At 49.6% G+C, this 14,055-nt stretch overlaps 1 protein-coding gene across 2 annotated transcripts; it reads left to right on the top strand.

The window, feature by feature from the left end:
• The first annotated feature begins 11,294 nt into the window (after positions 1–11,294).
• DLX2 (distal-less homeobox 2) lies at positions 11,295–13,551 on the top strand. 2 transcript variants are annotated; one of them, XM_063399816.1, is made up of 3 exons: positions 11,295–11,781; positions 11,979–12,166; positions 12,443–13,551. In XM_063399816.1, the coding sequence occupies exons 1-3, from the start codon at positions 11,460–11,462 to the stop codon at positions 12,755–12,757; spliced, it is 825 nt and encodes a 274-aa protein (XP_063255886.1). In that variant the 5' UTR covers positions 11,295–11,459; the 3' UTR covers positions 12,758–13,551. The 2 variants fall into 2 exon arrangements, with proteins under 2 accessions (XP_063255886.1, XP_063255887.1); XM_063399817.1 differs by having other exon boundaries at positions 11,982–12,166.
• The last annotated feature ends 504 nt before the right edge of the window (positions 13,552–14,055 follow it).

Below are 14,055 nucleotides of genomic sequence, written 5' to 3' on the forward strand. Positions count from 1 at the left end.
GCATTAGACTTGTGTCCAAAACACCACATTGACTCCATCAGGTGAGCTGCTGTCAAAATAAAAAAAAAAAAAAGGCATGAGAGGCAACAAGAAAACAGCTAGCTGTCAGACATATCACCTGTAAAAAGGAAGATCCAATTTATATACCTACCTACAATACACTTAAACAACTGCTGGGCAGCATATGAAGCAAGCAAGGCAAAAAGGGCAGAAATTGGCACAGAAGCTGTATTACCTTTGCTATCAGCTCACTAAATCATCAATGGTCATGTATTTGTAGCAGCTTACTATTTCTTTCAAGAAACACTAGTTACAACACAAAGTTATTAAATAATATCTGCAGAACTCTAAGAATCTTAACTAGCTAATTAAGTCATGTAAACCAGGGATCAACATATTTTCTTCTGAAAGAGATACTCTCACAAACTCTTTTCTTACCTCTATCCAGTTCTCCCCAGAACAGTGAGGACACTTTCAGAATTCCAAAGTATTCAAGGTCTTCTTCACACATAATAAAAAAGTTTAATAACAGTATGGAAAGCTCTGTTTCAACTTAACAACTCTCTGAACTTTAAACACATTGTTCCCCACCTTGTTTGAGAGATGACAGTGCTCTCTCCTTCCCATTCCCCTCCAGCACTCTCATCTCCCCTCCCCAGCTTCCCAACCACTGATATAATAACAGAATTTAACACGTACAGGTATGTCATGTAAGCACCAACTGGCAGCCACAACTAGTTAACAGTTAGAGGGACGTGCTTCCTTTCATACCTGTTTTACCATTCCCGAGTTTGCCAGGAGAGGTCTGGTTCCATCGATGCATGAGTGAAAGGTGAAAGACAGCATTTCCTTCTCAGACCCCCTGGGGGGCTGGAGTCTGCCTGCCAACACAGCTGTGTTGTCACAAACCTAGTGGAAATGTGCCATCTCCTGACAATGTGGCTATGAACACACCTTCCCATCTGTCTCTGCTCCTTTGTTTTTATCAAGACTGGACCAGCTAACCTGAAGGCAAATCACCTGGACATGCAATGTTCCTCATTCAATTCTTCTTCCCCAAAGTCAGGCTGGCTGAGGACATGGCACACATTTCCTCAGCTCAGAGACAGCAATATCCAAATCCCCATTACCATGGCAAGCTGAGAGTTGCTATACTCCAACCACAGCATCACTGCATTCCTGTGCCACAAAGATACACACAAAGGTGAAAGAGTCATGCCATCATTGCCATCCTGTACATAGAGGGCGCAAGATGACACTTCTTATTGCTGCCTACTCCTAGCCATTTACAGGGACAGTTGTATTGGATGAGATGGGGCTCATAACCTGAACCCACCCAGGGAGGTACTCCATCTTCTGCCTCATTCCTGCCAGAGAATGAGAAAATTAGAGAATTCATAACCTCTGGGCAGCTAGCTCTCTCTTTGAAAAGTTGCACTCATTATTCCCCCTTCCAGGAAGGTATGTATATGCAGGACAAAGAAAAAAAATGAAGATGGCAACCAAGGGGACACCAAGAGTATTATGAAGCAAGCATGCAACGCTTACACTGTATAGTTCATGTCTAAAGGGCAATTGTTCCTCCAACATGTGCTGTCTTGTATTGTCCAAGAGCAACTTCATAGTTCATAGTTCTTCAATCAGAGCATTAAAATCCCCTGTTTGTAGGGTAGCCTTTTCTTTTGCTGCAGTGCACTTAGCAGTGCAGTTCACTCTTCCATACACTAAGATCCGTACAAGATTCTTGACTGCCAGCACTGCAGGCTCCTTACAAAACCTGCCAACTCAAAGTTTAAACAGCCCAGTTGCCCAAGTTTAAACAGCCCATCAATTCCCTGCTCACAGGTAGCTTGCACACACTGTACTGCAACTGCAGCCTTTTGGTTCCAAAAGCACTGTGAAAGTCTCATCTACTTGGTAATCAGCTTTCATCACTGGAACCCTTCATATCAGTCAATGCAAGAGCTGAAAGACTAGATCCAAGTCAGGATTTGCAGTCTCTGAACACTAAGAGTCCCACTGTTTTGAATAGTGCTAACAGCTCCATCAGAGATTTTCTTTCATGCACAACTACCTCTGATGTCAATGAGACAACTGACTAAGCAGGCAGCAGTTGCAGTAATATGAATCTGGTCCAACAGGAATCTTTCATATACTGAATTAGGTAATAGCATCTGTCTCCTTCATAAAAATCCTTTTACACTGGTCATGAAAAACACAGATACAAAAGACCTAACTTATATTTCCATACAAAAATCCCCAGAAGGTATAGCACACTGGAAAAGAGAAAGCATTTGTCTCTCCCCAAGCTCTTTCAAGAATAAACACATAGTCTTGGGTTTGCATGGCCTCCTCCCCCTCAGTGGGGAGCCACAGAGGTGGCTTCTGTGAGAAGGTGCTAGAAGCTTTCACCATGTCCAACAGAGCCCAATCCCTGGTGGCTTCAAAGATGGACGTGCCACTGGCCAAGGCTGGGCCAATTGGAAAATGGTGGTAATGCCTCTGGGATAACATATTTAAGAAGGAATCAAAAGTTGTAGCACAGTTTTAATTGTGCCTAGAGAAGAGCGGAATAAGAACATGTGAGAAGGGCAACATGCAGACACCAAGGTCAGTGAAGAAAGAGAGACAGGAGGTGCTGTAGGCACCAGATCTGAGATTCCTCTGCAGCCTGTGGTGAGGACCATGGTGAAGCAGCTCTGCCCCTGCAGCTCATGGAGATCCACAGGAATGCAGAGATCCACCTGAGTACAAGGAGGAGCCCCACAGTGGAACAAGTGGATGCCTGAAGGAGGCTGTGAGCCCGTGGGAGGCCCATGGAGAGAGGGGTCCTACTCCCAGGTTTGAGCAGCCTGTCCTCCAAGCACCCCACGGAAGACTGACCCACACTACGGAAGCCTGAGGGAGACTGTTGCCCGTGGGATGGACTCATGCTGCAGCAGTTCACAGGCAGCTGTTGCTGGTGAGAAGGACTCATGCTGGAAACGTTCATGGAGACCTTTCTCCTGTGGGAGGGACCCCACAGTACAGCAGGAGAACAACTCCTCTCCCTGAGCAGCAGGAGAAGCCTCAGGTGATGAACCGACCATAACCCCCATACCCTGTCTCCTTGCACCACTGGGGTAAGAGGTAGAGCTGGAAGGAGAGAAGAGTGGAGGGAAGATGTTTCTAAGGGCTTGTTCTACTTCTTATTATCCTGCTGTGGTTTTGTTAGTGATAAATTCACTTCATATCTCTAAGTTGGGCCTGTTTTGCCCACAATGGCATTTGATGAGTGATCCCTCCTGGCCCTAATCTCAACCCATGAATGCTTCATTAAATTTTCTCTCCTCTGTCCAGCTGCAGAGGGCAGTGAGTGAGCAGGTTTTGAGGGTACCTGGCATCTGGCCAGCATCAACCCACAACACATATACAGTCATGTGGACTTGGATTGCTTGTCCTCATGGAAAAGAATAAACTTAGCTTACATATTAACTCACTGCTGTACTCCAAGCTTACTTCTAAGAGCAGTTTTTAAGAAAGGAAATTCAAAATCACCAACTCCCAAGGAAGCACCTCTAGGTGAAATGCCAGTCATCTGTTGTTTGCAGCATAATTTACCATAATTATTTAAATAAATCTGGCCTATAGAGTTATTTTAAGTGGGATAGACAATCCAAGCCTGGAAGCTACTACATAAATAAGGCTGCAGAACTCTGCTGGTAGTGCATGATTCAATTCAGTAAGAAAAGGCAGGTATGCTATTGATACAAAAATGTAGTTCACAGCTCCTGCGCTGTAGAAGGGACAAACCAGAGCAGTAAGTTGCTTGGAAGAGTTTGCTCTTCAGGCTTTCCTGGAAGTCTGAATGGCCATATACATGTAAAAAATACCATTGTGAACACATCTGTCTGTACCCAGAGCACAAAGCCTCACTGCATGGATTTTCAGGCACAACAGTATACCCAAAACGTCATTTCTCATCTCAAACACTATCTGACTTCAAAACATACATCATGATTTTCAGAAGTGCTGAAAATCTAAAGCAGCTGGATATAGTTAATGTAGCTATAAAGAACTCCTAAGGAAAGCAGTGCTGCCACAGCCTACATGTAACAGCACAGTGTTAGTGAAATATGAAATCCCATCCCTAATGCAAAGCTCCTTATGCTTTATACTTCTTAGAGAATTATAGAATGGTTTGGGTTGAAAAGGACCTTAAGGATGACCTAGTCTCAACACCCCTGCTGTGGATAGGGACACTTTCCACCAGACCAGGCTGTGCTAGGTCCTGGCCTTGCACACTTGCAGGAGTGGGACACATACTCTTGTGTAGTATCAGCCACAGTCTGATCCATCACATACTGTACATTCAGAGTTTTGGGACACATACACTACTCAGGAGCCAGGGTGTAAGTTTTACTACTGTAGCTATTCTCTGCACCAGCTTCCCACTTGGATGCATTTATCGTGCAGAACATCTCACTTTTGCTTAAATTAAACCCTAAGAGCCCAAAAACAATACTTTTACTTTCACCTCTTAATTTGTGGCCACTAATGTTGTTCTGACAAGCCCTTAGATAAGTATGCCACTTCACTTTCTTGGTCATCACACAAAACTCCTGCAGCATGCTTTTAAAAGTGGACAGAAAACTATCTTTCTGAATAATTCTCGTTTTAATTTCAGCAACCAAATTGCACTCACATGGAATGAATAACTGTTACTTCAGAAAAATCAAGTCTTGTCCATATCCAATCTTTGGAAGTTAAAAGAGAACTCAGATCTAAAGCAAGCAAACCAAGCAAAGCAATTCCTTTTTTCCCCTCTCTCTCCATCAGAATAGATGTTAATTGGTTGCCCTGACAAATAAGTACTGGAAATATAAAAGTAAATGCTAAAACCTGCAACATATAAAATAGCATATTTAAGAAGTATATCGAGCTTTGTATAGGATAAACGACCTATCCGGATATATCAGCATGGAACAGTGGGGACACCCTGTGGCCACTTAGATTCTTTACACATTAACGTTCACACAATTCTTAATCCATTTTTCAATTACTTTCGTAAATTACATGCGAAGTCACATAAGGACTGGGTCACAAGAAGACCTGAAAGCAATAGAATTTACTTAGTTAACTTCCCGCCTACCACTTTATCTCTGCAGTTGCTCTGCTCTCTCAGTTTTCAAGATCTTTTCCTCTTAGATATTTTCTTAGCTTCCAAGCTGAAGAGAAAAAAAAATTAAAGAGCATGAGCTCCTTAGGCGACAACAGTAACCCCTGACAGACATGCATACAGGTAAAAAAACAACATTCTAATTTAATTTATTTAGATTTACAGCAGTGTTCATAAAAAGCATGTTCTTTTCAGATCTAGGCATTCTGCCAACATGAGATGAAATACATGTGCAAATCGCCCAGCAATACTGTAAGCAAAGCAACTACAAGAAAACAGAAGGCTAGTAACTCTTGTGAACCTGAACACAGTTCCTTTCACACCTTTCCTTCCAAGGGAGGAGCAGTTTCAAGATAGATGTGTGTGCAGATTATGAGACTGAGCACTCCTCACAGACAATTCACTGCCCAAAACTCCCTCTGTTTTCATACTTACACAACAGACTTCAGCTACACACCCTGAAGAAAAGGTCTCCCAGCTGTTCATGGGACAGCTGTGGCTTCACCAGTCAAGGTCATAACAACACACTCACTTCTGAGCAAGTTTACTTCACCACTTAAAAGAAGAAAGCAAATTAACATCAAAGACAATTAATTTTTAAGGTTTGTATGTGCATATTTTCTCACTACAGGAAAGAAGAAAATTTTCTTTTAAATTTACAATTTTGAGCAATTAATTATTTCTACTTAAGATGCCTACAAAGGCTGGGAACAGCCAGTGCCAAATCCCAGCGTATATGTCCAGGTATTCCCATGAAGAGATTCTGCAGTTTGCATAGTCCACAACTGGAGTCAATGTAGAGCGGCATTCCAGATGGAGATGTAGCAATCTCGGACTTGCCCCAAGCACTTTGCACCTGTACAATCCATTTACAAGATTTGTTCTTGTACACATCTTCTTTAAAGCAAAACACACATCTCATCTTCCCAAGCAAGACATTCATATTTTCCACCAGGAACAGACTTTTTTATTTGCCAGTCATAAGAGGTGGCAGCTCAAACAAGATCTTGCAGAAGAAAGCACGCTCTACATCCCAGGCAGTTCTCTGGCACTGCAAATCAAAATTCATCCAGTACACTGAGCTGATGTAGCATTTCTGAGCTCCAAACACCACTGTCCACTAAACTGAATCCTTAAAATAATCACATTTATGCTAGCACCAGAGCAGTCCAAGTTATTCTCAGTGTTGAAGTTTGCTTAAACTGCACAGGTAAAGGTTGTACAGATGTTACAGTCAAGGAAAAAAAAATGTTCTCTACTACCTGCGCAAAACAAGAGTTCATAACGATACAAATGATCAACTCAGCTTAAATCTGCTCCCACAAAATACGCCTCTCAGCTTCTCTCACACTTGTCATCTACAGCAATATTAGAAATTATCTAATGATTCATCTTGAAAGCATTTTTCATGCATGCTCTTACTAAAGATTTTTTTTCATCTAAATATTCACACACAAAACACTTTTGACAAAGATTTATCTATTGGCTGAACCTGACTGTGCTCAAATTCACTACAAAGCAGGCTCACAAGCACTTGTCTGAAGTATACATGTACCTGCAGCTGTGGTTGCCCAGCCTCTGACCAGTTCAAATTCCCACAGAACACTACTACAAAGATTACTTTCTGGCTATTCTACCAATCTCATTCTATTTTTTGGGGGGGGAATCAACAAAACCACCATGAAAAAGCACGTAGCTTTTGCTTTTTGTCAGTAGTATTACTTACAGTACATCGGGTAAAGAAAAAAAAAAAACAACTGGAAGCCTCAGAGATGATCAGAACACATCTAAGAGCCTACTGCAGAACGAGGTAGAATTTCAGTCTTAAAGGAGGCAAGAGGGACTGTTTGGGCATGCTCTGCTTTTTTCCCAAAACCCACAAGGACTGCTGCTCTCCTGCCTTCACATTCTGCACACAGACCTTCCTTCCCACACCAAGCATCTGCAGCAATTATTAGACCCAAGAATGTGCTGATATTAGACATTCACCCCAATGCATCAGGCTCTGCACTTCCTCAGCATTGTACAAGGAAACAACTGAGAAACACCTGTGCTAAATAACACCAGCCTAATCCACTATTAAAAGTCACAGTTTGTGCTCCAGTCTGCAAAGGCTTCTGCTGAAGAAAGGTGCTGAGCTGCCAGTGAATCATCACTGAGAAAGATAATCTGAGACCAAGACAGCTTAATAAACAACTCTGAAAGGATTTTACAGAACCCATGTCTCATGTCACGCTTGTATAAGCTGTTTACAACAAGGGGCTAAGAAAGAAATCCTCAGGGAGCCACACAAGGGGGCATATTCTTCTCAGAAGAGTTATGTGATTTTTGGAATGAAGTAATCTGATGTACAAATGAATGAGACAATAAACAGTTTTTAGAAAGGAAAACGATAAAGCTGGATTCTGAAACTAAGCACAGCAGGTAGCAAGCTTAGGGAAGGGTGTTGAAAAGATTCATACAATTTCTCAAAAGCTGATACACTTAATCCCTCAGAAAAAGACTGAACTGCTACCATCACTCTTGAGTGTAATACCAGATTTCACAGGTACAATGCAAGCATGAACCCTCCTCATGGCTTCATCTGACACATGATTTATATTACTTTTCAATTATTAAGGCAAACGCTCAGGACTATACCATGCATTATATCACTATAAATCCACTGGAAAGCATTTCCCTTAGCCATGGAAAGAAATCCATATTTGTTAACATACCACTGCAGTAGAGACTACTGTCCAACTACTTTTGTGCAATATTATCAGAAATAGGAGGCTTGTCTCTTAAGATTCTTGCTGAAGTAAGTGAAATGGTTCAGCCAAATCAATCATAATGAGTAAAATAATATTTAAAAACACAGCAGATTGAAATTAACCTAATTCTTAATGTGAAGTGCAGCTCTCTTCAAGTGAAACTTGAGATAAAACACTGTGTAACAACTTGTTCCATCGATCCCTAGGTTCAATCTATACCACATACATAGAGTCAGGATACCAGCCCTTAAATGCTTTCACATTTTTCACAGATGAGATCTAATTCAGGAAGAGAACCATAGGAATAATAGTTAATAGTTAATAAAAATATTGAACAAATATACAGCCCAGAGTTACCATACCCATTTCTATGAATCATATACAACTGCCTTTTTTAAAAATAATAATAAAAAAATAATACAAGCTGGTCAGTTGGAGATGATGATTTTGAAGACTGATGGTCCTCTCTTGTGTTTATACACACTGTGTTTACCATACTTGATAAATTAAATATGTCCACAGTCAGCCTAAGGATGCTTCTAAAACAAACCAATCAACAACAACAAAGCCAGCTCAGTTGTTTTGTTGCCTCTGGCAATAAGTGCTGTTTATTCATATAAACATCATGACCAAAACTTTTGACCACTGAACTGCTCTGCAGCAAGAAGGCTAGCATTCTTCTCCTGGGTGCAAGTGGATGACCTATGAGCACAAGATATGTATTTGGTATCATACAAACATTCCTTCTCACAGGATATAAATAATTACACATGATCTATTACACCAAAACCAATCAGGATTGCCGAGTATTAACAGCAGGTACACAAAACACTCCCGCTCCCCTCCGATTTTTCCCTAATTCCAAAGTCTCTCTGGATCTCTTCTAATTACCCAGCCACATAACATTCACAACTCCCAAAGCAGGGACACAAAAGCAGAATTAAAATTATTAGCTCAACACAAGAACATGAAAACACATAAACACTGGACCAGCCTAATGCCATTATTTTTTAAAACTCCTAATAATACTATTTCTGATTCAGAGAAGTGTGTTGTAAAACATTCATGATAGTGAAGCTGTCTCTCACCTAAAACAAGCCTTTCTCTTTCCTTCTTGCTGCCTGATGTCATCTCTCCCTTAATCATGCCTTTCTTTATACAGGTTGGTGTTTAAAACAACTACCTCACAGAAAAAGTTCAAGTAAATTACAAATAACAAAATCAGCTCTTCAAGATCAGCTATGTGAATAAGTAATTCCCCAGTGGTCATTCCAGCAAGTCTCTGCTTCCACATAGGCAAAACAAATTGCAGAAACAAAGCCGTAAGACTCTGGAGCTGTTATCATTTGACAATTCATTTAAATTTGTGAGCCCTGTATTAACTTACGAGGAACAACTTGCACGAGAAAGACTATTCGTATAAACTGGAGAAACAAAACCATGCCCTCTACTTTTTGTACAGATAACCATATACACCTTATAGAGCACTATTTAATTTCATTTAAAAATAAAAATTGCCCCACTGTAAGACAAATTCCCAAAGTCCATTGCTTTATTAAATCCTCACTGAGATTAAATGTCCCTTCTCTTTTGTATTTTTTAAACTACCTCACACGCTTCAAAACGTGACTAATGAAGGGTAGCTGATCGTCCCTCTGTCTGCCCGTCTCCCGTGCCAGCCAGCGGCGGTTTCAGATTGCCGGCCCTCATCCAGCGATGGACAGAAACAGTCCTACAAAGAACTCACTGGGGACAGCAGTACGTTCACCCTGCGGATTGCAGAAACCGGCTTTCCTCTGCACTAAGTACCAGCTATATTTGGGAGAGTCAGCAGCAGAGAGGCACTGCTGCGGGCACCGAGCGCTCTCTGTGACCGCCGCTCCTCCGGCCCCCTCGGGCCCCGCTGGCCAGCCGGGCCGGGCGCCAGGTTCCGGCGTTACCACACCGGGTTCTGGGCACGTCGGTTCCCGCGGAGGCCGCGCCCGGGGCTCACCGCCGCCTCAGCCGAGCGCCCCGTCTCCCGCAGCCCCACTCCCGGGCCCACCTGCCGCTGGCAGACGACCAGGGCCAGCCCCGCTCACCTGCGCTGGCCGCAGCGCCGCCTCCCCGCAGGCACAGACGGACAGGCTCCAGCCGTCCTCTTCAAAGCGGCCGGGGCGAGGCCGGCCCGGGGCGGGAGCGGGATGCCCGGCACCGGCGCCGTGAGGGAGCGGCCCCCGCCGGGCGGGGCGGAGCGGGACGGGCGCGAGGAGGGCTCCTGAGGGGGCACGCGCGGGCTCGTGAGGCAGGGCGGGCTCAGGGCGGCGGGGACAGCCAGGTACACCGGGTACCGCGGCTCTTGCGAACAACACGACGGCGGCCTGCCGCTTTTTTCCTTTTTTTTTCCTTTTAAGCTTTTACCAGCTTTTTGTGGTAACATTTGCAGCCGCCCTCGCACCAGAGCCGCCTCCCTGCCCGCGCTGAACACACGTGAGGCTCCCGCAGGGAAACGGCCGCAGCGCGCGTGGCAGCGCCCGACAGCGCGGGGGCCTTCCCCCGCGAAAGGAACGCGCTCCCTGGCAGGCTCCGCGGCGGGACAGTCGAGCGAGAGAAAGAACATGTAACAATAAAAACCCGTTCCGAAGCGCTACTCAGCGCACCTCAGACACCATTTCGGCTGCAGCCCCGCGGCGCTGCCCCCGGCAGAGGGCGGCCAAGGGCAACGCCGCCGTGCCCACTGACATCCGGCCCCGGCGGCCTTGGTACAACCGCCAGCGGACAGGGCACGGAGACAGGCGGTTGCTCGCGGTGCCTGGCACCCCCGGCCCCGCCGTTGTGCCTGGGCTGCAACAGGCGACGTTAGCAACTGCTTACAAAACACGCGTGCTAGGCGGCATGTCGCCCCTCCGCGTGTAACCTTACGGAGATTTCACTGGAAAGCTCTGCCATTCTGGCACAGAGAGTGGGTTACTGATCCCCCGCCATGTGCACGCTCTCCCGGGGCCACAATAGCTGAGAGGGACTCCTAAACGCGGCCTCCCAGCTCCGCCCGCCGTCAGGCGTGCCCGCGTGGGGATGCCACTTGAGGGGGGCCGATGCGCGGGCCTCTCCCTGGGGTTGCCGGCCAGACGGGGGCACACACCAGAGACACAGCACGGCAGAAGAGGCCGAGCCGCGGCCCCGAGCCCTCGCTGGTGCGGACCGCCTTGTCTAACCAAAGGGGCAGCAGCCCGAGCCGTACGACGGGGAAAGTCCCGGTCCCCCGCGGCCGCTCGTCCCCACGCCGGCGCCGCTCCCGTCCCGCACTCCGCGAGCCCGCGGGGAGCCGGCGCGCGCGGGCTCCGCATTGGCTGTTGCTAGGTGACGTACGCCGCGCCACGTGACCGGTGTTAAATGCCGTCCGGCGGCGCGCGGCGCGCAGAGTCCGTCCCGCTGGCGGCGGCGGGAGCGCGGCTGCACCGCCCCGGCGCAGCGCGGCGAGCATGGTGGCGTGGCTCTGACCGCCTGTCCCCGGTGGGGACGGCCGCGGGGCGGCGACCCGCGCCCCGGCGGGCGGGCGGGGGCCCGGGATGACCGGGGTGCTGGACAGTCTGATGCCGGACATGCACACCAGCCAGATCTCCGCCGGCAGCTACCACCAGCACGGCCTGCACAAGCCGCAGGAGTCCCCCACGCTGCCCGTCTCCACGGCCACCGACAGCAGCTACTACACCAACCAGCAGCACGGGGCATCGGGCGGGCCGCCCTACGGCCCCGTGAGCTCCTACCCCTACGCGGGCGGCGGCACCGCCCCCTACTCTGCCAAGGCCGCCTACGACGTGGGCTACGGGGGCGCCTACGGCTCCTACGGGCCCTACGGCAGCAGGGCCTCTCCAGCCAACAACGACTCTGGTACGTCCGAGCCCCGCGTGGGAGACGGCTCGGTGAGCCTGGCGAGGAGGCGAGCGGGGCTCTGGACACAGGGTGGGCCGCGAGAGCGCTCGTTCCCGGTGGGTCGCCCCGACGGGGCGGGCGGTGATCCCAGCTGCGAGCAGGGCCCGGGGTGGCGGGGGCGCCTCGCCTCACTCGGGTTGCCGTTTCTGCCGCAGCAGAGAAGGAAGACTGCGAGCCGGAGGTCAGGATCGTGAACGGGAAGCCGAAGAAAGTGCGGAAGCCCCGGACCATCTACTCCAGCTTCCAGCTGGCGGCTCTGCAGCGACGCTTCCAGAAAACTCAGTACCTCGCCTTGCCCGAGAGAGCGGAGCTGGCGGCCTCGCTCGGCCTCACCCAGACGCAGGTAAGGCTCTCCCGCCGCGGGGCCCCGGGCACGTCCCGCCCCGCCGGGGCCTGGCACCCTCCGCGGAGTCAGTCAGGTGCGAGCGTGGGAGGAAGGCCGGCCCGTGGCGCCTCCACAGCCCGGGGTGGGAGTGCAGGCGAAGCGGCAGCGCCGCCGAGGCAGCTCCGGGAGCGCTCGGGGCTGCGAAAGCTGCGCGTCCCTGCCTCGCCGCGGGCGGTCTGGGCGCCGGGAAGGCGCCTCAGAGGCAGCGGCCGCCTGACGCCCCTTTCTCCGCAGGTAAAGATCTGGTTTCAGAACCGCCGCTCCAAATTCAAGAAGATGTGGAAAAGCGGAGAGATCCCAGCGGAGCCGCCTCCCCGCCGCAGTTCTTCGCCGCCGTCTCCCTCCTCGCCCCCCGCCTGGGACTTCGCTCCGCATCCACGTACGACGGGCGGAGCCGGCACCGCCAGCCCCAGCCCCGCCGCCGCCTTCCTCGGTAGTTACTCGTGGTACCCGCCGGCCCCCGCCGGCCCGGCGCATCTGCCGGCGGCCGGTCCCCTCCCGCAGCCGGCGCAGCCCCCGCATCACCACGGCAGTGGCAGCATCTTCTAGGCGCTGTAGAGACTTGAGCCCGCGGGCCGCACCCGGCAGCCGCGGGGCACCGACGTGCAGCACTGGTGTGTTTGGTGAAGCGTGGCTCCGGCCCCGGCCATCCCGGCGGAGAGGAGCCGCTCCGCGCCCTGTCCCGCCCCGTTGCCGCCGGCGGCGGGGTCTGTGTGCATTCAGCCCAGTGGGGTCCTCCCTCCCGCCGTGAAAATAACCACACTGCGGAGCAAGTACTCCCTTCCCTTCTCCTCTCCGTCTATTTTCCTCCTCTTCCCCGGCATTTTCATCAAACCACCGGTGCAGAACTCTGGTTAACTTTACTTTTTATTTTTTTAAAGTTGATAGGTGCCTTTGCGGATAACCTCACTTTGATGCTGGGGATTAAAATAATAAAACGATAAAAAAAAAGAAATAATTTTTATATGTAGATTTAAAGCAGAAGCTTCCCGTGTTTAAGGTATCCCTTTTAGCCGTGAACGAAACCGTCCGGCGGGGGCAGGGGCCGGTCGCAGGCGGCGGTGCCGGTGTCGGTGCCCGTGTGCTGCCTCCGGGCTGGTTTCGTGCCCCGACGGGGCTTCCCCGGGTCGGGCGCCAGCCACAGCGAGCCCTCCTCTCCGCCCCCTCCGCTCTGCCCCCGCCGGCAACCAAGCCACTGACATGCCCATGCCCCTGATCTCTTTGATGTCTAGCGTCGTGAAAAGAAAAAAACCAAACGGTATTTTTGGTTATTTATTATGGAAAACTTATACACTCATTAATGTTTCTTTTACAATAAGCAGAGATTATTTAAATAAATTATTGTTTCCATGGTGCCCACGCTGAGTTCTTGGGGGATGGGGGAGGTTAAGGATGTCGACCTCAACCGGGCGTTCGCTGGGAGGGAGAGCTGCGTCCCCTCCACTCCCTCCCCATTGTAGCTATTCGCCGCAAGCCTGCAACTTCCCCCTCCTTCCCCTCTTTCCCGTCCACAATAAAATCTCGCCCCTGATAATCTTCTCGGCGAGGCCATGAATCACTCAGCGCTGCCTGCAGCAGCCCAGAGCTGCCCCCCTTCACCCTCTCCCGCCTGCTGGCGCCAGCGACATTTCGCCGGGACAGACTCCTGCCGTCTCACTGCTTCCCAGCGCGGTCCGCAGGGCTTGGAGACAGGGCCGTGCCCGGGATTCGTGCTAGTCCTGGAGCTGGTCCTCGGGTGCAGTCCCGACCCAGAGGCATTTTGCTTTGCCCTTCCGGCCATGGCACCCAGGCCAGGGATCTTTGCTTGGGCCAGAGCCGGTGGCTGCCCCCAGCCCCTCTGTGGTGCC

The sequence above is a fragment of the Prinia subflava genome, chromosome 6 (assembly GCF_021018805.1).
Source record: "Prinia subflava isolate CZ2003 ecotype Zambia chromosome 6, Cam_Psub_1.2, whole genome shotgun sequence".
NCBI classification, from domain to species: Eukaryota; Metazoa; Chordata; class Aves; order Passeriformes; family Cisticolidae; genus Prinia; species Prinia subflava.